General features: G+C 49.9%; 1 protein-coding gene across 1 annotated transcript; it reads right to left on the reverse strand.

The window, feature by feature from the left end:
- Window positions 1-10,796: 10,796 nt before the first annotated feature.
- CHTF8 (chromosome transmission fidelity factor 8) lies at window positions 10,797-22,895 on the reverse strand. The gene is made up of 3 exons (XM_082270575.1): window positions 22,838-22,895; window positions 22,229-22,340; window positions 10,797-11,035 (listed from the first exon to the last, which is right to left on the reverse strand). Exons 1-3 carry the CDS (start codon window positions 22,858-22,860, stop codon window positions 10,814-10,816), a joined length of 357 nt encoding a protein of 118 aa, XP_082126701.1. The 5' UTR covers window positions 22,861-22,895; the 3' UTR covers window positions 10,797-10,813.
- Window positions 22,896-23,676: the final 781 nt, after the last annotated feature.

Genomic DNA, 23,676 nt, shown 5'->3' on the forward strand with positions numbered 1-23,676 from the left:
GGCACCCGGCTGTGACAGCTTGTGGCTTCGCAGCCGGGTGCGCAAATCGCGCCGCACATCCTGAGTGAATGGGCAATCTTCTAGGACCTGTGACATGTCCCAGAAGACTGCAGGAACGGAGGGGAGAGAACTTCCACTCGAGCCGCCTAGGCGGCCCAAGTGGGAGCGGGTACCTGTCAAATCTAGGTACCCGCTCTAGTTCTAATCTAGTTCTCTCCCTCTTCTCCCCGTGGCGCCGGCATCACTAGTGTGGGCACCCGGCTGTGACAGCTTGTGGCTTTGCAGCCGGGTGCGCGAATCGCGCCACACGTCCAGAGTGGACGGGAAATCTTCTGGGACCTGTGACATGTCCCAGAAGACTGCAGGAACGGAGGGGAGAGAACTTCCACTCGAGCCGCCTAGGCGGCCCGATTGGAAGTGGGAGCGGGTACCTGTCAAATCTAGGTACCCGCTCTAGTTCTAATCTAGTTCTCTCCCTCTTCTCCCCGTGGCGCCGGCATCACTCGTGTGGGCACCCGGCTGTGACAGCTTGTGGCTTCGCAGCCGGGTGCGTGAATCGCGCCGCACATCCTGAGTGAACGGGCAATCTTCTAGGACCTGTGACATGTCCCAGAAGACTGCAGGAAGGGAGGGGAGAGAACTTCCACTCGAGCCGCCTAGGCGGCCCGAGTGGAAGTGGGAGCGGGTACCTGTCAAATCTAGGTACCCGCTCCCCCCCCAAAAAAAATGACATGCCAAATGTGGCATGTCATGGGGTCAGGAGGCATTAAAGCAGAACTTCCACTTTTGGGTGAAACTCCGCTTTAAAGCTGGGTGAAACTCCGCTTTAAAGCTGATCTTTTAGTGTTAAAACTCTATTCATTTGCTGTCCCCTTACACAGAGTGTTGTTTTGTCTAGAAAGTAAGGTGCAAGAATACTTACCTTGTACCATCGTTCCCCTGGGAGCCGGAACACTACTATGCTTTCCTCTGTGAATGGGTCCTTGACATACTCATGTTAAATGGTGGTCCTGCATTATACTTGATGATGTCAGAGAGGCCGCGACCCAACGAGCAAGGAAGATTAGTGGCTTCAGGGACCGGTGACACGGTGAGTGGGAAACCTTCGGGAGCAAGGAATAAGTTAAAGCGTAACGCCACTTTTGTTGAAGAAAAAAACATTCTGCTCTGGGTGATCTTTGTACATTGCAAGGATTATAACAACCTTTAGTGCAGATTCCTACATTTTGTTATTCTGAAGAAATCATTGTGTTCCTCTGTGCCCCAGTGCTAGTGGAAGTGTTTTCATAATTATCAATCAGCTGTATGCCTACAGAGCACTAATGAGTAAAGCTGCTGGGCCTGCATCCCTTTAGATGTGATTTCCTATTAGAAGTATCTCACCAAAAATGACATTTTTGTTGCAGTGGATGCCTGAAATCTGACTTGTATCTCAGTGCAGACTTCTGGGAAAATCAGTAAGCCAATCACACAAGCAGGAAATTATGTTTCTGGGGTGTGGTCATTACACATTCTGTGTACAGAACAGCTCCAAGTAGCCATATTGCATTGCATTTTCAGAAAATGACAGCGGCTGCAGATTGAAAAGGAAAGGTATTTTTTTTAATAACATTCAATTGCAATAGAACTTGTGCCGCAATTGTATACGCTATATTATTTTTGCTATTTTTTTCCCCATGAAAGTGAAGTTACCCTTTAAGCATTTCTCTTATCCTCTAGACCAGTGGTTGCCAATCAGTGGTTTTGTGGACCACTGAAGGTCCATGATAAAATGTTGGTGGTCCCCAGGGGTTCTGCCACAAATCAACATTGTAGTGGATGTATACTGTCCAATGTTGTGTCCAGTGTAATTTTCAATGCGCGCTGACAGTGAATACTGCTGGAGCATTGTGTGTATAAGGCAGCAGTGTGATCCAGAGGGAGGGGGGCAGAGCCAGAGCATTGTGATTATAAGGCAGCAGTGTGATCCAGAGGGAGGGGGGGTGGGCAAAGAGCAAAAGCATTGTGTGTATAAGGCAGCATTGTGATCCCCGGGGGGGGGGGCGGTTGCAGAGAGCCAGAGCATTGTGTGTATAAGGCAGCAGTGTGATCCAGAGGGAGGGGGAGCAAAGAGCCAGAGCATTGTGTGTATAAGGCAGCAGTGTGATTCGGGGGGGCAGAGAGCGAGAAAATCGTGCGTATAAGGCATGTAAAATTCATGTTAGTGATTTCAAATTCCTTTCGGGATTCAAAATTGAGTTTAGTGGTCTGTGAAGTCCGAAAAGTTGGCGACCACTGCTCTAGGCCAAATTACAGCCTTATGCCCCGTACACACGTGCAGATTATCTGAAGACTTTTGTCTGCAGACTTACCTTTTCTATGTAGTGCAAGGGCCTGCCGGATTGCATACAAATTGAAAGTGTTTAGGTTTGACCTCATATTATATGGTTTTGGTAAGTCTGCAGACAAAAGTCTGCAGATAATCTGCACGTGTGTACGGGGCATTACTGTGCAAAGGGGCAGCAACTAAATGCTGACTGGCATAAGGCTGGGTTTACACTTATGCGAATTGGATGTGGGTTTCCCTGCACTGCAATCCAATTTGCATGACGGGACTGTGACCGCCTCACAATGGAGCCAGTTCACACAGCTCCGGGGGGCCGTGGTCCGCACTGGAAAAGAGTCCTATGGGTCTTTGGCTCAGTTTCAGGTGCACATTCAGCCACAAATTTGGACCTAAATAGCACCTGAAATGGGGAACAGGGATGCACCGCACCCCCTGCTGCAAGCCACGGCCGCAGCAAGTTTGAACCTGGCCTTAAATTTTAGCTGTGAGTTCAGGGTGTCATGGGCCTACCTCCTCAGGGAGCATCATTACAGAACCCTGCATTCCTTATGGTGCAGAGAGGGGTGCTGACATCATAACTTCACTCTTTGCATTGAAAACTACACAACCCAGAGAAGAGGATCTTGCAGCACTACATGACCCAGCATGAAGACTTTGAAATACATAAGAAAAATGGGCCCTCTGCCTTCAAGGGAATCTTTACAGGAGGAATACGCAGGATGGCCTTGCAGTGATTTCTTTTTTTTAAAATGCTTGTAGGTTCAAACAGTGGAGTTCATAAAAAGTGCCATAGACACTCTTTAGAATTCCATTGCGCCTCTGCACTAAAATTTTCAGTGCTCCATCTCTATTGTGGCTGACAGCCAACAACAACAGGCAAAATCCAATAGCGACTATTGAACTTAAGGTAGAATTAAAAAAAAATAGTTAAACTTATTAGTAATGGTATTTCCAGGAGTCCTCCAGCTACCTAAGACATACCTGAACCCACTTTCAACAGGAAACACAAGCCAAAAAAATGGTTAAAAGCCCGTCCCAAGCTTCCTTGTCCTCTGTTTTTTTACGGTAAGAAGTGACACCAGCATGCACAAGGGGAAACCTAAACAAAAACCCACACCAATCAATCAGAAACAAACATGGGTGAAAATGTGGACAGTGTCCTGTAAGACTCAAGGACATACCGTTTTTGGTTAGTCTAGCTGTAGTTATCCCGTGGTGTCTACCTGGGAGGCTAAAAAATAAGCTAAACAAAACCAGAAAAATCACCAACCAGTCTGCTTAACAACCAAATGAACCTGTCTAACAATATGCGTTAACCACTTGCCAACTGCCGCACGACTATTTACGTCGGCAGTCAGCCCCTCACAGGCAGAGTAACGTAGGGAAACGTCGCTAGCCTGTGAGGGTTTTGGGAGCGAGCACACGCCGCCGGAGGCGCACTCCCGCGCGGTCACGGACCCCCCCCTGCGCGTGTACCCGGCGGACCCGATGACAGTGGGAGAAAGGCAGGCGGCTAATGTAAACAAAGCCGCCTGTCAGTTCTCCCTGTGTAAGAATGATGATCAAACGGTTCTACTATGTAGGACCGTTGATCATTGTTCTTACACATCAAGCCACAGCCAATCACAGTTAGAAGCACGCCCCTAGGACACACTTAACCCCTCCCTCTCCAATACAGTTAACTCCTTCACTGCCAGTGTAATTTTTACAGTAACAGTGCATATATATAGCACTGATTACTGCAGTAATGTCACTGGTAACCCCAAAAGTGTCAAAAATGTCAGTCAAGGGTCCGATCTGTCCGCCGCAATGTCGCAGTCCCGCAAAAAAAATCGCAGATCGCCGCCATTACGCGCTAAAAAAAAAAAACAACAAAAATGACAAAAATCTTTCCCTTTGTTAGTAAACGCAATAACTTTTGCGCAAACCAATCAAAATACGCTTTTTGCGATTTTTTTTACCAAACATATGGTAAAAAAAAAAAATTTGCTTTAAATGTTAAAAAAAATTGATTTTTACATTTTTTTTGGGGAATTTCATATAAAAAAAAAAATATTGTTATTTTTGCAAAATTGACGCTCTTTTTTTGTTTATAGCGCATGATCAAAAAATCGCACAGGTGATCAAATACCACCAAAAGAAAGCTCTGTTTTTGGGAAAAAAAGGACGCCAAATTTGTTTAGGTACAGCATTGCACGACCGCGCAATTGTCCGTTAAAGTCACGCAGTGCCGAATCGCAAAATAGGCCCTGGTCAGGAAGGGGGTAAAATCTTCCGGGGCTTAAGTGGTTAAAAACACAGGTTTAGTTGGCACACAAACGCATGCATAAGCTGCAAGGCCACTTCACGGCATCCTGTATTACCTGCAGTCCTAACTCCTGTAAATTTATGAGAGTCTCCACAATGGAAGCACTAAAGCCCCGTACACAAGTACCGAATGTCGGCCGAACGATCGGCCGTCTTTTGTCCGGTGCTGTCCTGTCGGCTGAAAACTGCAAAAGACTGCACATGAATTTTGTCGGCCAACAACAGCCGACTGCAGAAGTGATGTCATGTGATGGTTAACCTTCCATGTGTTTTTTCTTCTCTGAGCATGCCCAGTCTTGCTAATTGGCTGTTTGTCGGCCGAATTCTGTACTGACTGGCGAACAATCGGCCGTTCTGGTGTTGGCCAACAAAAATTTTAATGCCTGCACACCCGATTCTGTTCGGCCGAAAATGTGCTGTCGGCTGTCGGAAGCATCATACTAACAAGCCTACAATCGGCCGATCGGTCGTCGGACGAATATTTACGGCTGACAATCGCTACGTGTGTACGGGGCTATAACTAAACCCCTGTTTTAAACACATATTGTTAGACAGGGTGATTTGGTTGTTATAGACTGATTGATGAGTTGAGCTGAGAATTTTACTGGTTTTGTTTTGCATGCACTCCTTGCCGTGAAACACTACAGTATTTTTTACTAGAATGGTGGAACTGGAGTCAGGACTCCCTTGAATATCGGGAGTCCTGACTCCAGTTCCACCATTCTAGTAAACAATACTGTAGTGTATGGCAATGAAGCTGGGCCTATAGCATACCTGGGATGGAAGTTGTCATCAGGCCTAGCATTCTCATGATTTGCCTGAGAAAGACTCGTACGTGCTGAACCTAATCACTTTCATAGAGGAAATAATTCTTAACACTTTTATAATCATTCTGAACTTCCTTGAAGGTTGCCTGACTAGACATGGGAGTAAAAGCCCTGAAAGTCCTGGTTCCTTGGAACTTTCCAGAATGACCCGTTCCTTTAGCTAAACAGTAATGTCTTTCGGAGGTTTTGCTTTCTCTTGGGTGCTTGGGAGGTTTTTGTTTAAAAAAAAAAAAAAAAAAATATCGCTGTGAATGAAGGACCTACAAATTCTAGGAAATCGTCTTCTCTTGTATTCTGCAGTACAAATGGACTGCTAGAAATGTTTTCTCACTGACTGTGGAAAAAGAGAGCCTTCCTCCCACCCCTGGCCTGGCGTCACTTTTCATTCAGGAGTATTGAACAAAACGCCTTCTTTTCCTTTATTTATATCAAAGGACCCTCTTATCTTTGTTCTTTGGCCATTACTGGTACCGGCTTGAGAAGTTCTGTTACGTACGAAAAGGCTTCTTTGACAAAACCTCCTAAGTCTAGGTGGAAACTTCTTACTCTTTTCAGAAGAATGGGTTAGAACAGCCTCCAGGGCTGTAACAAAAAAGAGGTTTCCAATGAAAGGGATTCCGCAAAGCTTCATCTTAGAGATTATATCACCATCTCATGTCTTAATCCATGAAAACCTTCTGGCCAAATTAATAAGGGCTGAAGGTCCAGCAGTGAACTTAAAGCACAGGTGTCAAACACAGGCCCGCGGGCCAAATCCGGCCCTCCAGGCCATTTTATGTGGCCCTCGCACCTCTCCTGTAGCTGCAGGAGAGCTCCAGTCCTCCTCCAGACCTTAAACGCTCTGCTTTCTCCAGCTTCTTCCCAGCAGCACCACAAGCTAAGGGAGGTGCACTGTGATGTAAGGCAGGGTGGGAGACTCAACTTTTGATGGTGGAGAGGCTCTTGACGTCTTATGTAAGGGTAGGGGATGCTTTTGACATCTAGTCTTACAGATACAACCGGCCCTTTTGAGGGCAATCATAATATTGATGCGGCCCGCGATTAAATTGAGTTTGACACCCCTAACTTAAAGCGTAACTAAAGGCATTTTTATTTCCTTTCAGTTTTGGATAGATTGGGGAAGGATAAGAACACCTGTCTGATTTTATTGCTGTTGGTCCCCCCATTAGGGAGATTCACTCTCTCTATTTGTCCTGTTTACCATTATCATCAAAAGTGAAAGTAAAAGAAAATCCCAATTTTTGGGTTGTCCCCAGAACAAGCATCCAACTAAGGACATTCATACAGCAGTTTTTCCTCAAAATTAAAGAGAAAACGCAGTTTTCTAACTCCTTGACATAAAAAGCTTCCCTTCCATGCTTTAGGAATTAAATCTTTAACCACTTGCCGACTGCTCACTGAGCTGGTACTGCGGCAAAGTGGCTCGTTATCGTCCAGCGACGTAGACCTACGTCGCTGGACTCCTCCCCTTCTCGGCGGCGCACACGGGCCGCCGGAGGCTCACTCCCGCTGTATTCAGACCCAGCGGGAGTCGGGCCAGGGGAGGAGAAGCGGTGATCAACGCCGCTCTTCCCCAATCGTTGGGGATCGAGTGAGGAAATCCACCCGCTTGTGTAAACAAAGCGGGTAGATCTCCTATGTGACAGGCAGGGACAGATTACAGGATTCAGCATAGGTATGGGGCTGCACCGATTAGGTACGTGTTTTTTTTTTTCAACTTAAAAAAAAGAGTACCTGTCATATTCCATTAAACATCAAAATCTCCTAAGTTTCATTACAGCCCACAACGCCGATCATCCCACAGAGACTCGCCGGATAGGAGGTCTCGAGGCCACGGCAGTTCAAGACATGCTCAGAAACACTCATCCTCTTCTCGTGCATCTCGCAAATCCCACAGATCACCTCATCGCACGTCCAGAGGGGCCATTCCATCCCACAGTTACACCTGGCCCAGGGAGACCACCCAACCTTCAAAATCACTGTCATCTTGGCCCCATCAAGGATCACTCTTGCATCCGACGCAAGTCGGTTGGGTTGGGACGCTGACTACAGGGACCAGTTGATCCAAGGAAGATGGCAGTTCGACTCGGAGGGCGTAGTTTCCAACATCCTAGAACTGGGGGCGGCCATGAAGGCTATATCACACTTGGCACCTCTTCTCAAGGGCAGCTCACTCCTGTTACGAGTGGACAACAGGGCGGCAGTAGCATACGCCCAGAATCAAGGGGGAATTCACAGCAGATTGTTATCCATAGAGGTAGCCCCAATTTTAGCATGGGCTGAGAAGAACCTTGTCAATCTCAGAGCGACCTATTTATCAGCCCCCCAGAATCATCTGGTGGATCGCCTGTCCAGGGAATTCATCATCAACGAGTGGTCCTGCCCTGCCCCCAAGTCAGCGGGAGTAGATGACTTAGTCCAGCCTTGGACCTTCCAAGTAAGGTACGCGTTCCCTTCAATCCCACTGATTCTCAGATTCCTTCAGCGTCTAACAGAGGAGGCAGTGATTCCCTACTGGCAGAGAAGGCCTTGGTGCACACTCGTGACCCAGCTGTTTCTTTGCAACCCATTAGTTCTTCCAAAAGATTCACAACTTTCTGTCTAAGGGGGACTTCATCCACCCACATCCAGAGACCCTTGATTTAAGGGCTTGGAAATTGAGCGGAAAAGGCTGTAGGAATTGGGATGTTCTCACAAAGGAATCCAGACATTGCTCCAAGCCAGAAAGTTGTTCACCAATAACATCCACCACAGATAATGGCAGAAGCAAACCAGTTTAACCCGTTGAGGCCAGGTGTCCAGGACATTCTCCTGTTTCTACAGAGGGGTTTCGATTTAGGTTTGGGGCTTAGTATTCATCGATTGATCAACTTGGGTACAACCAGCCTGCCAGATTTTCTTGCGATCATAACTACTGTTTTCTCCTGGCGGGGACGGCTTGACCCTCCCGCCCGCTCCGTGCCAGGAGAAGACAATGGCCTGGCAAGAGGGATTCCCATCAGCACTGTCTGTGTTAATGAGGGAATCGTGCAAATTTCTTTCCTGCAACCAAAGGTGCAAGAAATTTGCATTGCGTATGGCATGCCTAAGTTCATAAACTGTACATTACATTATTGTTCAGATAGAACAATCTATTCCAGGAAGTGGTGTATGTAGCACTTTCCAAAGTGGATTGGCTACTAATTTGTGATCACTGTCACTGTTGACACTGATCATACAACATACTAATTTTGCTGTCTAGGCTAAATCCTTTATTTTGTCTTTAGAATTCGCTTGATAAAACAAAAACAGAGAGAGGGAGACACTGATATACAACAGCATGAAACCATAACTAGAATGAAGCCTCTAAAAGCTGGTACACACGGGCTGAAAACGGTCAGTTCGTCTAGAATGGTCCGACTTTTGACCCGTGTACAGCTCCTCATCCGGTCTCACGACCAGCTTCTGTCGAACAAGCAACAGATCAGCCAACACACAGGGATGTGTTTGTACGGCAATCTGTAATAGCAATAGCTCAGATCCCCGCACTAACAACAAATGTGTTAGTACAGCGATCTGCAAGTTTTTTTTCGTTCAGCTGGCTGGGTTGAACAGAAATGGACTTATGGAGTGTCCCCAGCATTAGACAATGGTTATGCAGAAATAAAACTGTACACAGTTCAGTTCCTGAAGGTCGCTAAAAGGAGTCGTGTCTGACTTTATGGAATTTCTGTGGCGCAAATTGCCTTTCTTTACGCTGCCTCTGCAAGTACAGCCGGCAATCTTTCTGATCTTTGTTTTACAGGCACACCTGGTTGGGACCCTTCCCAGTTTACTAGCATGCAGCAACAGCCCCGAAGAAGGCAGGAGTACTTGCCATCGGGCGATCTTCCCTGACCCCGGTAATTTTACACTCTATATCCCACAAGGTGGCAATGCTAAGTTGGGGCTCTTCAATTTAAGTTGGGAATCTTGCAGATGTCTTCCACTGGGCTCTCAGTTACATCTTTACTTGCCCTACTTAGAACTCTCTCTTGTATACGCTCTGATTTGTTGAGCTGCTTGTGTAGCTCTGATGTTGTGTTACCAGCATTCCTACGTAATTGTATCTTGCATTACTATTGTCTTTGTCTGTATAATGCAAGTTATGGTTAAATAAAAAGAATTACCCAAAAAAAGAAAAGAAGTGGGATTCTGTTCCCCCCCCGAAACACGTTGGCTTGATTTAAAACTCACCTTCCAACTTGCATTTACTGGGTACCGGGCGCCCTTTCTATCTACCTTTCCAAGTTCATATGGGGAAACGACCTTAAAGTGGAGTTCCACCCAAAAGTGGAGGCTCCACTTATCTGCTTCCTCCCCCCCTCTCTGGTGCCACATTTGGCACCCTTTATGGGGGGGGAGGGGGAAACTGGTACCTGTTTTTGAAAATGTACCCGTCCCCACTTCCAGAAGACCTGGCTGCGGCAAGGTCCCCCGGAAGTTTGGCCCCCTCCTCCTTTCCCCTCCGTTGGGCCATTCACAAAGCGCAGCGCGCTTCGTGCAGGCACAGTAGGGAACCAGCTGTGAAGGGGGGAGGCTTCACTGCCAGTTTCTCTTACAGACAATGGTACCGGCAGCACCCGAGAGCCGATGGAAACATCGCCTGGGGTGCCGACAGCACTGGATTCCAGGACAGGTAAGTGTCCTAATACTAAAAGTCAGCAGCTACAGTATTTGTAGCTGCTGACTTTATTTTTTTTGTGGGGGGTTGGACTTCCTTTTTAAGGCTGTTCCTAGAGGCATCAGCCCAGACCCTCCATCATTGGCCAACAGCCACCTTCCTTCAAGTTGGGCACAAATAATTGGAAAGGAATTCTTCCGACCTGCTCATGATAACACCCACCAGAGACCGATCGACTCAGTCCAGTGTGATCTCCAAACCCAAAGAGCTACTTTATGCAATACACGGAAAGGTGTGAATGTAATAATCTTCTTTATATAAATAAAAATTGACATTTTACAGACATTTAGTTACATCAAAAACAGAAAAAAAAATTTCAAGATACAAAAAAAAAAAAAAATTGAGAAATTATAAAGTTCAAACAGGTGGCTTGCTGAACATTTTCAACTCTCGCCAAGTGTCCTCCAAACTGGGCTTGATGATGAGATGCCCCAGATAATGTTGTACCAAACCATTGATGACCTAATTTTACCAGGCTGTACAGTCGGCTAAAAGTACACTGGATGAGCAGACAGTCACCAGATATTATTTCATACAGAGTAACCATATGAACATAGGTTGAAGGTTTCAGGAAATCATGAAGTGGAACACAATGGGACTCCGCAGATAAGTTGCAGATTCGGGATATGTGATTCTGTATGGACCATTTTCTCACACCTTCTTGGGAACATTGGTGATGATAGGCTTTGGCCTCGTCTTAAAAATAATCTTTTTCTTAATAAGTGCGGTCACGGTGTATTTGGTCTCCACAGCAGCGTGTTCAGTTTCCTCCTGGGAGACGTTGGTACTCTTCACTAGAACAGCAAAGGGCTTCTCTAAACGTGCGATCTTCCCATAGAGAATGTGATGTCCAATAATGAGAAGGGGAACGCCCTGGTGACAAAGTAAACAAACCGCAATTAATCCCCAAGATATGCAACCCATTCAGTGATTTAAATCAACCAATAACAACAGACTAGAGGTGCACCGAATGGAGATTTTTGGTGACGAAAATTCAGGATGCACTTGGCAGAAACTGAAAATGACAGTTAAAAAATATATACACTGGTCAAAAAAATTAAAGGAACACTTTTTAATCAGAGTATAGCATCAGGTCAATTAAACTCCTGGGATATTGATCTGGTCAGTTAAGTAGCAGAGGGGGTTATTATTCAGTTTCAGCTGCTTTGGTGTTAATGAAATTAATAACAGGTGCACTAGATGGGCAACAATGAGAAAACCTCCAAAACAGGAATGGTTCTACAGGTGGAGGCCACTGACCTTTCTTTTCCCTACTCATCTTTTCTGACTGTTTTTTCACTAGTTTTGCATTTTGCTAGGCTCAGTGTTACTACTGGTAGCATGAGGTGATACCCCCTATAGAGGTTGCACGGGCAGTCCAACTCCTCCAGGATGGCACATTAATAAATGCCATTGCCAGAAGGTTTGCTGTGTCTCCCAGCACAGTCTCAAGAGCATGGAGGAGATTCCAGGAGACAGGCAGTTACTCTAGAAAGCTGGACAGGATGAGCACTGCCACAGCCCTACAAAATGACCTTCGGTAGGCCAATGGTGTGAATGTCTCTGACCAAACAATCAGAAAGACTTCATGAGGGTGGCCTGAGGGCCCTATATCCTCTAGGGGGGCCCTGTGCTCACTGCCCGGCACCGTGGCGCTTGATTGGCATTTGCCATTGAATACCAGAATTGGCAGGTCCTCCACTGGGCCCCTGTGCTTTTCACAGATGAGAGCAGATTCACCCTGAGCACATGTGACAGACATGAAAGGGTCTGGAGAAGCCCTGGAGAGGTTGTCATATTCATGAGACGTATTGTTCATTGGTTTTTTGCACTTCGTTTATATATTTTACACGTTTAGAGCCTAAAAACATTAGCACTTTATATTAGTTTATTACATATTATAGGCCCAAATGCATTACTATTTTGTTTTGATGCACCTCAGCTTCTCAGGCAGCGTCACCCATCCCTCCCTTTAACTCCAATTTCACATACAAATGTATTTTTCTTTTTCCCATAAGACCAGAGTGAGTATCTCAGAGTGATACAGACAGTGGAGCTGTGATGAGTAGTTTCTGGGTGACACCTAGTGGCTTTTCTGCGTATTACAATTGAACCATCATTTGATTCTTTTTTCTACTTATGTGTAAATCAACTTCTCTCTGTAATGTGCAATTATTCTATTGAAGAACAACTACCAATGCTTCATAAGTCAGCACATATTCATGCTCCTTTTTTCCCCCCCTCAGTCTAGTACGGATAAGGGAATTCACTTTATTCACTGATAACTGCAGTTTTGCTTTCTTATATTCAAGCTGTCTCTAAAAACAAATGTAAACTATCCCTTGATAGTGCTAATTGCAGATCCCCTCTGTTCTCTTCTGGTTGCTGCTCTGTCTTAGACTGGCCATACATAATACAATTTTCTTATTCAATTCCCTTTATATTTACCTTCAACTATGTAGTACAAGGGCCTGCCTGATTGCAAACAAAAAGTGTTTGGGTTTGACCTTATATTATATGGTTTTGGTAAATCTAAAAGGAAAATTGTATAATGTATGGCCGGCCAGCCTTAGTTACTCGTTTGTCTCAGCTGCCTATCTGCCAGAAAAAAAAAAAAAAAATGGAGGAACTGCCTCTAGCAGCCAATCAAATTACAGCTGCTATTTTAGGCAGGTTTTCTGGCAAAAAAAAAGAAAAGAAATAATAGCAGGCACCTTGTTGTAGGGCTTGAAAAGAGATGATTTTTTTTTTTTGAGAATCGTACTTACCTGGGTGGATGGAGTATCGGTCCGATGTGGCATCTGTCCTTCAGCGCCTCCAACACTGAGAAACGAGCGATCAAACAACACCTATCGCTCAGTTTGTCAGAGCTCCCTGAGCAGACAGCGGGTGACAGTCAGCTCCCTGCTCTGCCCCCACCCCGTGCTCATTGGAGCCCTTGGCCGTGGAGGGGGCAGGAGCAGCTGGCTCAGGCTCTCAGCAGCTTGCTGACAGGCTGAGCCTAGTGCTGGTCCAGGCCTGTGGGCGAATCCCGACTTTATTGTTGCAATCTTACCTGAGCCTTGTCCGCCAGTGTGACGTCAGCGGCCTTCCGCTGTCTGCTGAAAACGGGTCACAGTGCAGAAGATGTGATCCACAGGAGCAGTACAGCCAAATGAGCTACTTTAAATGCTTAAAGTATAACTAGAGGCAAAACATTTTTTTTTTTTTAGTTTTGGATAGAGTGAAAAGGGATTAATATGCTTGGCAGTTTTTTTTGCTGTCTGTGCCTCCATTAAGTAGATTCACTCTCTCGATCTGTCCTGTTTACCAATATTATTGAAAGTGAAAGTAAAAAAAAAATCCCAAAATTTGGGTTGTCTCCAGAAATGTAATGGGGGGGGGGGGGATCTTCCAATTGGAACACTAGTTCTGGTGACCTGGGGGTCCCCAAGGAATTCCTTTCATTTGCAGGGATTTCCTCTCACTTCCATTTTAGTTATTGAACAGGAAGTAAAGGGAAATGTCCACATTGTTATTGAACAGGAAGTAAAGGGAAATGTCCACAATGTTATTGAACAGGAAGTAAAGGGAAATGTCCACAATGTTATTGAACAGGAAGTAAAGGGAAATGTCCACAATGTTGCGCAGATGGCAAAAAAAAAAAAAAAAAATCTGACAGGGGTTAAAAACCTCCCTTACTCTATACAAAATGAAAAAAAAAGTTTTGTCTATAGTTCTACTTTAGCATGGTTGACAGGTTTACCTTGAATCTCAGATCTGACAAGTTGTGTTGGGTAACAGTCTATTTTATATACAGTGTATGTATGCCCATAGAGTTTGCTGATGAGCTTTTCTTAGTACATCACAAGGGGTGACGTACCCTTGCCACATCCTGAAACATAGAAAATACACAGAAAAAAAAACACAGAGCCTAGTCCTGCAATGGATGGACTTTACTGGCAATAGCATGAGACCAGTTCATCAGATCAGTTTTTTATATAAAAGTAGCAAATATTTTATTTATACATATATTTTAAAACAGGATGTTTGCAGGACAATCAGAAAAAACATTAAAGTCATATATTAAAGTCATATTATATATATATATATAATATATATAACATGTAAATGCAAAATGTGGCCCTTATACACCACCTCCCTCACTTAGTACACCCTGGGTTACAATACCCAAAGAGGGTGCCTGTATATTGGGTCGCCTCCGCTGGGCAACGCGTTTCCCTTTAATGTGTAGCTTCCTCAAGGCGGTATCAAATCATCCTTGAAGTACCCATATACCTTCCTCACCACTAGGTGTCCTCTGCCCTTTTATTTCCAATGTTATATCAGCCCTATCAATGGCTGGTGCTCTCAGGGGCAGCTCAAATTACTTCCCACCATATGTTGCAGGAAAAAGGTACACAAAAGGACACTCTCATAGTGCAGTATATATAAAAAATGTATTCAACAAATGCAGCAAACACTCACAGTTTAAGTTAAAAGCATCCTGTGACTGCTCACGAGCGTTCTGCTCTTAACGATATCCACGTCTTTACTGTTAACCTTCGCTTATGCCCTACGCGTTACGTCACGTGACTTCTTCAGGGGACACAGGGATGGCAAATTATCTCAGCTAAAGAAGCGGCATTGCCCAAAGGCAACTTAGAATTCTGACATCTCCATAAAAAAATGTAAAAGAGACGAAAGAAGGGAAATATAACGCTTATAATTGCTGTTCTATTCGTACATCCCCTGTTCAGGATTTATTTGGTGGTATTAATGTTGATAACAAATATGATGAAATATGTTTATATGTGTTGTTGATGCAGTTGACATGCGAAACCACCCAAGGATGGGATTTAAGTTTCAGCAAATTGGTGGATTTGTGATTGGTCGCCGTCTTTTGGGCGGACATATGCGTCTCACATGGCCACTCCCAGAATGCTGTCTGGATTGTGGCTGTTGTTCGGCTTCAGGTGGTTTATTCCTCCCTCTTTTTACTGCCCCCCCCCATGTTTAGATCGGTCATGGGGCTGGGTGGGGACTTCCATCCATTGAGAAGGAAGTGAGGCTCCTGCCACGCTGGGCGCCATTTTGTGCATGCGCAGCGGGTGGAATGCACACGGCGACGTGACGTCACATCCAGGTACTTGCCGATTGGATGCACGATACTGTGGGTTTTTTTAGGGACTCACTTAGTAGCAGTCTGTCCCTTTCCACAGGTGGACAGATGCCTGACTCTGAGACAGCATCAATAGGTAATGTACCGGAGCCCCATTTGGCGTATTTTGACATACTTAGTGAGATTGAAAAAAAAAACAAAAAAAAGACATCAGTCCATCCAGTTCAACCTATGAAGACTGCAAGCATAGAACTTATTCTCTCTGGAAAAGAGACGCTTGAGATGGGATATAATATCAATGTTCAAATACCGTACTGGTGACCCTAGCATAGGGAACAAACTATTCAGTGAAAGGGAATATAAAAGGACTCGCGGCCATTCGCTAAAAGTAGAAGAGAAGTGGTTTAACCTTAAATTGCGTAAAGGGTTCTATACCGTCAGAGCGGTAAGGATGTGGACTTTTCTTCCACAAGCAGTGGTATCAGCGAGGAGCTTCGATAGTTTAAAAAATATTAGATGAGCACCTTAACCACCACAACATACAAGGATATATATATATATATATATATATATATATATATATATATATATATACACGCACACATTTTATATATATATATATATATATATATATATATATATATATATATATATATATATATATATATATATATATATATATATATATATATATAAACACTATATTATGAGAGAAGCAATATCTATATACTTCTTACGTTCTCTTGGAGCATTATCTTATAAATATTTCCCTTATTTTCTCTCTTTACATTTTTTTATGGAGATGTCAGAATTCTAAAGCACTTTGGGCATTGCCGCTTCTGTAGGTGAGATAATTTGCCGTCCCTGTGTCCGCCCAAAAGACGCCCTATTTGTGACCTGTTACAGTCCCAGCTGTTCTTGCTGTAAGTTTCCCTTGGGGGATGTCAACTAGTTGGTATATCTTACATTGAATATGTATCTCACTCTAAATTAACCATGCAACTGCACTGATGTATAAATGTAATTTGTGTTTAGCAGAATATGATTTCCTCCAACATTGATCTTGAGCAAGCTACGCATTAAAGCAGAGTTCCGGCCTTGGGGGTGAATTTTAGCTAAAAATACCCCTGGGACAGTCAGGGCTAGTACATTCCACAATGGATAGCCACTGAACTGTCCCGGGTCGCACTTACATTTTAGAAGAAATACTTACCTTGAAAATTTCTTCTCCAGCGCTGCCATCTCAGGTGTGGGCAGCTGAAGCCAGCGCGTCCTCTTCCGTGAGGTCGGTGTCCCAGAATGCCCTGCACTGGCCCCGCTCATCACTTCCGGTGCAGGTGCGGCATCCCTGCACAGGTTCTGGGCATGCCCATGGGCTGTTTAGCAGGGAATGCCGTGCCTACACTGGAAGTGATGAGCGGGGCCGGTACAGGCGCATTGACTCCTGGGAGCGATGACGTTCAGCTCCCAGGAGTCATCGCAAGCCGGAAGAGACGGCGTGGGCCACATAGAGAGGAAGTGGAAGGAAGGGGAGTATATTTTCTTCTATAACAAGGTAAGTGAAAAAAAAAAAATAAAAAACTGGGAGCATCCATTTCTTTTTCAGGTAACACTCAGCAAGCGGATGGCCCAAAATCGATTTTGAGGCCGAAACTCCGCTTTAAAGGGAAATGCGTTGACCAGCGGAGGCGGCCCAATATACAGGCACCTCCTTTGGGAATTGTAACACAGGGTGTACTGAGGGAGGGGTTGTATAAGGGCCACATTTTGCATTCACATGTTAGATGTATGATTTTCATGTTTTTTTTTTCTGTATTTCTGGATGTCCTGCAAACATCCTGTTTTAAAATATATGTATAAATAAAATATTTGATACTTTTATAGAAAAAATTTAGTTGATCTCATGCTATTGCCAGTAAAGTCTATCCATTGCAGGACTAGGTTTTGCGTTTTTTTTTTTTGGGGTATTTTCTTATTAGATCTTAGCATGGCTGCTCTGCATAACAGTCCTGGGTCAGTGTCCATGAAAAGTATTGAAGACAGAATACCAGCAGGTAGCCTTCCTTTAAAAAGAACAGATATTTTCTCATTCTGTGGTCTTTAAAGAGGGAGATCGCTCACTCCAGTGATGCTGAGATACATGCAGTGCATCCCAGATCACAGGCAGCATGGAGCAGATCTCTCCCTTTAGTCGTTTTTCAGTCAGGCTGTGGGAAGAACGGAGTGCATGTCTCTTCTGCAATAAACAGCTTGTCTGTTGGCAGTTTTTAAAAGCAGGACATATAGTTATAATTTAGGATAAGTTCACTTTCGGCAACACATGACATGTTCCACCTGTTTTTAGGGTGGAACATGTTCCCAATGCTGCAGCCACTCTGCGACCCGACCCCCCCCCCCCCCCTCTGACAGCAGCATGGGGAGAAGTTTCCTAAACTAGCTGTCACTTTTAAAAATCTGTGTGGCTCCGCCCACATCATTCCTAAACACAGCTGTGTGTGTGTGAATGAACTACAAGCCCCGATATCCTTTGCGGCTGTAAGCTTGTAATTCTTAATGATCTACTACAGCGCTCCATTGATTCTGCCTGTCTGATTGTATCTGCTCATAAGGGATGTACTGGCACACAGATACACTGACAGATCTGCAAATGACCTGCATGGCACCAGCGATCTGCAGAACAAACTGCACTCCTGAAAAACCCTTGAAGTATGCAGGGTGCGGAGGACATGGCGAGGAGGTTGGGTCGAGGAGGTCGTGCAGAGGTTAGGGTGCAGAAGACGGGGGTGAGGAGGTCAGGAATCCTGATGACAGGGCCGCAGAGGTCGGGGGTGTGCAGAGGAGGTCAGGGTCCTGAGGGAGGGGGTGCAGAGGACGGGGCGAGGAAGTCAGGGGTGTGCAGAGGTCGGGGAGAGAAGGTCAGGGAGGGGGTTGCAGAGGTCAGGGGGATGTAGAGGTTGGGGAGAGGAGGTCGGGGTGCAGAGTTTGGAGGGGCGCTGAGGTCAGGAAGAGGAGGTTGGAGGGGCGCTGAAGTCGGGGAGAGGAGGTTGGAGGGGCGCTGAAGTCGGGGAGAGGAGGTTGGAGGGGCGCTGAGGTTGGGGCGCAGAGGTTGGAGGGGCGCTGAGGTCAGAGAGAGGAGGTTGGAGGGGCGCTGAGGTTGGGGCGCAGAGGTTGGAGAAGTGGGAGGTTGGGGAGAGGAGGTTGAAGGGGCGCTGAGGTGGGGGCGCAGAGGTTGGGGAGAGGAGGTTGGGGCGCAGAGGTTGGAGGGGCGGGAGGTTGGGGCGCAGAGGTTGGAGGAGCGGGAGGTCGGGGAGTGGAGGTTGGAGGGGCGCTGAGGTTGGGGAGAGGAGGTTGGGGCGCAGAGGCTGGAGGGGCGGGAGGTTGGGGCAGCGGGAGGCTGGGGCGCAGAGGTTGGAGGAGCGGGAGGTCGGGGAGAGGAGGTTGGAGGGGCACTGAGGTCAGAGAGCGGAGGTTGGAGGGGCGCAGAGGTGGGGGAGAGGAGGTTGGGGCGCAGAGGAGGTCGGGCGCAGAAGTTGGAGGGGCGGGAGGTCGGGGAGAGGAGGTTGAAGGAGCGCTGAAGTCAGGGAGAGGAGGTTGGAGGGGCGCTGAGATCGGGGCGCAGAGGTTGGAGGAGCGGGAGGTTGGGGCGCAGAGGTTGGAGGAGCGGGAGGTTGGGGCAGCGGGAGGCTGGGGCGCAGAGGTTGGAGGAGCGGGAGGTTGGGGAGAGGAGGTTGGAGGGGCGCTGAGGTCAGAGAGAGGAGGTTGGAGAGGCGCAGAGGTTGGGGAGAGGAGGTTGGAGGGGCGCAGAGGTTGGGGAGGGGAGGTTGGGGCGCAGAGGTTGGGGAGGGGAGGTTGGGGCGCAGAGGTTGGGGAGAGGAGGTCGGGGCGCAGAAGTTGGAGGGGCAGGAGGTTGAAGGAGCGCTGAAGTCAGGGAGAGGAGGTTGGAGGGGCGCAGAGGTTGGAGGAGCGGGAGGTTGGGGCGCAGAGGTTGGAGGAGTGGGAGGTTGGGGCAGCGGGAGGCTGGGGCGCAGAGGTTGGAGGGGCGCTGAGGTCAGAGAGAGGAGGTTGGAGGGGCGCAGAGGTTGGGGAGAGGAGGTTGGAGGGGCGCAGAGGTTGGGGAGAGGAGGTCGGGGCGCAGAAGTTGGAGGGGCAGGAGGTTGAAGGAGCGCTGAAGTCAGGGAGAGGAGGTTGGAGGGGTGCGGAGGTCGGGGCGCTGAGGTCAGGGAGAGGAGGTTGGAAGGGCGCAGAGGTTGGAGGGCCGCTGAGGTCGGGGCGCAGAGGTTGGAGGAGCGGGAGGTTGGGGCGCAGAGGTTGGAGAAGCAGGAGGTAGGGAAGAGGAGGTTGGAGGGGCGCTGAGGTCAGAGAGAGGAGGTTGGAGGGGTGCTGAGGTTGGGGAGAGGAGGTCGGGGGGGAAAAGGTGTGAGGGGCGGGAGGTCGGGGAGAGGAGGTTGGAGGGGTGCGGAGGTCGGGGAGAGGAGGTCAGGGAGAGGAGGTTGGAGGGGCGCTGAGGTCAGCGTGCAGAGGTTGGAGGGGCGCAGAGGTTGGAGGGGCGCTGAGGTTGGGGCGCAGAGGTTGGAGGGGCGCAGAGGTCGGGGTGAGGAGGTCGGAGGATGGGACGCAGAGGTTGGGGGGGCGCTGAGGTCGGGGCGCAGAGGTTGGGGTGAGGAGGTCGGAGGATGGGGCGCAGAGGTTGGGGGGGCGCTGAGGTCGGGGCGCAGAGGTTGGGGTGAGGAGGTCGGAGGATGGGGCGCAGAGGTTGGGGGGGGCGCTGAGGTCGGGGCGCAGAGGTTGGGGGGGGCGCTGAGGTCGGGGCGCAGAGGTTGGGGGGGGCGCTGAGGTCGGGGCGCAGAGGTTGGAGGGCCGCTGAGGTCGGGGCGCAGAGGTTGGAGGGCCGCTGAGGTCGGGGCGCAGAGGTTGGGAGGGCCGAGGTTGGGAGGGCCGCTGAGGTCGGGGCGCAGAGGTTGGAGGGGCGCTGACGTCGGGGCGCAGAGGTTGGAGGGGCGCAGAGGAGGTCGGGGCGCAGAGGTTGGAGGGGCGCTGAGGTCAGCGTGCAGAGGTTGGAGGGGCGCTGAGGTCGGGGCGCAGAGGTTGGAGGGGCGCTGAGGTCGGGGCGCAGAGGTTGGAGGGGCGCTGAGGTCGGGGCGCAGAGGTTGGGGTGAGGAGGTCGGAGGATGGGGCGCAGAGGTTGGGGGGGCGCTGAGGTCGGGCGCAGAGGTTGGGGTGAGGAGGTCGGAGGATGGGGCGCTAAGGTCGGGGCGCAGAGGTTGGGGTGAGGAGGTCGGAGGATGGGGCGCAGAGGTTGGGGGGGCGCTGAGGTCGGGGCGCAGAGGTCGGGGCGCTGAGGTCGGCGCGCAGAGGTTGGAGGGGCGCTGAGGTCGGGGCGCAGAGGTTGGAGGGGCGCAGAGGTTGGGGTGAGGAGGTCGGAGGATGGGGTGCAGAGGTTGGGGGGGCGCTGAGGTCGGGGCGCAGAGGTTGGGGTGCTGAGGTCGGGGCGCAGAGGTTGGGGTGAGGAGGTCGGAGGTTGGGGGGGCGCTGAGGTCGGGGCGCAGAGGTTGGAGGGGCGCTGAGGTCGGGGCGCAGAGGTTGGAGGGGCACTGAGGTCGGGGCGCAGAGGTTGGAGGGGCGCAGAGGAGGTCGGGGCGCAGAGGTTGGAGGGGCGCTGACGTCGGGGCGCAGAGGAGGTCGGGGCGCAGAGGTTGGAGGGGCGCTGAGGTCGGGGCGCAGAGGTTGGAGGGGCGCTGACGTCGGGGCGCAGAGGAGGTCGGGGCGCAGAGGTTGGAGGGGTGCTGAGGTTGGGGTGAGGAGGTCGGAGGATGGGGTGCAGAGGTTGGGGGGGCGCTGAGGTCGTGGCGCAGAGGTTGGGGTGAGGAGGTCGGAGGATGGGGCGCTGAGGTCGTGGCGCAGAGGTTGGGGTGAGGAGGTCGGAGGATGGGGCGCAGAGGTTGGGGGGGCGCTGAGGTCGGGGCGCAGAGGTTGGAGGGGCGCAGAGGTTGGAGGGGCGCTGAGGTCGGGGCGCAGAGGTTGGGGGGGCGCTGAGGTCGGCGCGCAGAGGTTGGAGGGGCGCAGAGGAGGTCGGGGCGCGGAGGTCGGAGGATGGGGCGCAGAAGTTGGGGGGGGCGCTGAGGTCGGGGCGCAGAGGTTGGGGTGAGGAGGTCGGAGGATGGGGCGCTGAGGTCGGGGCGCAGAGGTTGGGGTGAGGAGGTCGGAGGATGGGGCGCAGAGGTTGGGGGGGGCGCTGAGGTCGGGGCGCAGAGGTTCGAGGGGCGCTGAGGTCGGGGCGCAGAGGTTAGAGGGGCACTGAGGTCGGGGCGCAGAGGTTGGGAGGGCCGCTGAGGTCGGGGCGCAGAGGTTGGAGGGGCGCTGACGTCGGGGCGCAGAGGTTGGAGGGGCGCAGAGGAGGTCGGGGCGCAGAGGTTGGAGGGGCGCTGACGTCGGGGCGCAGAGGAGGTCGGGGCGCAGAGGTTGGAGGGGCGCTGACGTCGGGGCGCAGACGTCGGGGCGCAGAGGTTGGAGGGGCGCTGACGTCGGGGCGCAGAGGTTGGGGTGAGGAGGTCGGAGGATGGGGTGCAGAGGTTGGGGGGGGCGCTGAGGTCGGGGCGCAGAGGTTGGGGTGAGGAGGTCGGAGGATGGGGCGCTGAGGTCGGGGGGGGGGGAGAGGTTGGGGTGAGGAGGTCGGAGGATGGGGCGCAGAGGTTGGGGGGGCGCTGAGGTCGGGGCGCAGAGGTTGGAGGGGCGCTGAGGTCGGGGCGCAGAGGTTGGGGGGGCGCTGAGGTCGGGCGCAGAGGTTGGGGGGGCCGCTGAGGTCGGGGCGCAGAGGTTGGAGGGGCGCAGAGGAGGTCGGGGCGCAGAGGTTGGAGGGGCGCAGAGGTTGGAGGATGGGGTGAGGAGGTCGGAGGATGGGGTGAGGAGGTCGGAGGATGGGGTGCAGAGGTTGGGGGGACACAGAGGTCGGAGGTCAGGTCTCTCACCTCCTTGGTGAAGTGAAGATCTCCCATCAGTTTCCCGGTCAGTCCATCTTGTTTCCGGGACTCGATCTCCCCCTGGAGCTCCATCAGCATCCATTCCCCCGGCTCTCCGTCTCTGGAGGACAAGGACAGACATCAGACTTTCTATACAGACAGACTGCAGTCATGCTATCAGACAAGTTTTTTTGTGTTGGAAATTGTAGACGGAAACATTACTTGACACAATACACAGCAGATTGTAACCTACACAATAATTATTACACAGATGTGTCACCCCTCCCCCCTCTACCATATCTTACAATACGGTGGGATTTTACTTTGGAGATTGTGTCTGTATCTTTAAATCTCCACAGTCTGATGGCTGGATTTCAGTACAGACAGAGATAGGACCTTTCCTGGAATCTCCTCCATGTATAGTCCCAGCACTGCACCTCACTGGGGTCCATCATTGTCCCCACACACAGCGCCCCCCTCCGGTCACACTCCAATTCATCTATCAGTGTTCTATGGGAAGAGACCAGATCACCTGAAGAGATCCCACACCAAGCCCCGCCCAATCCCAGACCCCTCATCGGACTATCCCGTACTATGTCCATGCCTGGCTCTCCTCACCTGGACACCACAATCTGCACCATCCCGCCACTTCCGGTGTGATCCGAATCTGCCGCCTCTCCGCCTCTGGGGGCGCGGCTTCCCATGACGTGTTTCCGCTTCCGGGTTCAGGGAACCTCCACGTGAAGAGAGGAGCAACGTGAGAGCAGCACCGGTCAGTGAATGTACGAGAGAGGGGGAACCGGGGGCTGGACTGTGTGTTACCGATCACCGACTGGTGTCAGACGTGTCCAGCACTGAGATCAGCCTGCATTGGTGTCAGACTTGTCCAGTGCTGAGATCAGCCTGCATTGGTGTCAGACTTGTCCAGCCTTGAGATCAGCCTGCATTGGTGTCAGACTTGTCCAGCACTGAGATCAGCCTGCATTGGTGTCAGACATGTCCAGCACTGAGATCAGCCTGCATTGGTGTCAGAGGTGTCCAGCACTGAGATCAGCCTGCATTGGTGTCAGACTTGTCCAGCACTGAGATCAGCCTGCATTGGTGTCAGACTTGTCCAGCACTGAGATCAGCCTGCATTGGTGTCAGATTTGTCCAGCACTGAGATCAGCCTGCATTGGTGTCAGACTTGTCCAGCGCTGAGATCAGCCTGCATTGGTGTCAGACTTGTCCAGCACTGAGATCAGCCTGCATTGGTGTCAGACTTGTCCAGCACTGAGATCAGCCTGCATTGGTGTCAGACTTGTCCAGCACTGAGATCAGCCTGCATTGGTGTCAGATTTGTCCAGCACTGAGATCAGCCTGCATTGGTGTCAGACTTGTCCAGCGCTGAGATCAGCCTGCATTGGTGTCAGACATGTCCAGCACTGAGATCAGCCTGCATTGGTGTCAGAGGTGTC

Source organism: Pelophylax lessonae (assembly GCF_965119305.1).
Source record: "Pelophylax lessonae genome assembly, chromosome: 10".
NCBI classification, from domain to species: domain Eukaryota; kingdom Metazoa; phylum Chordata; class Amphibia; order Anura; family Ranidae; genus Pelophylax; species Pelophylax lessonae.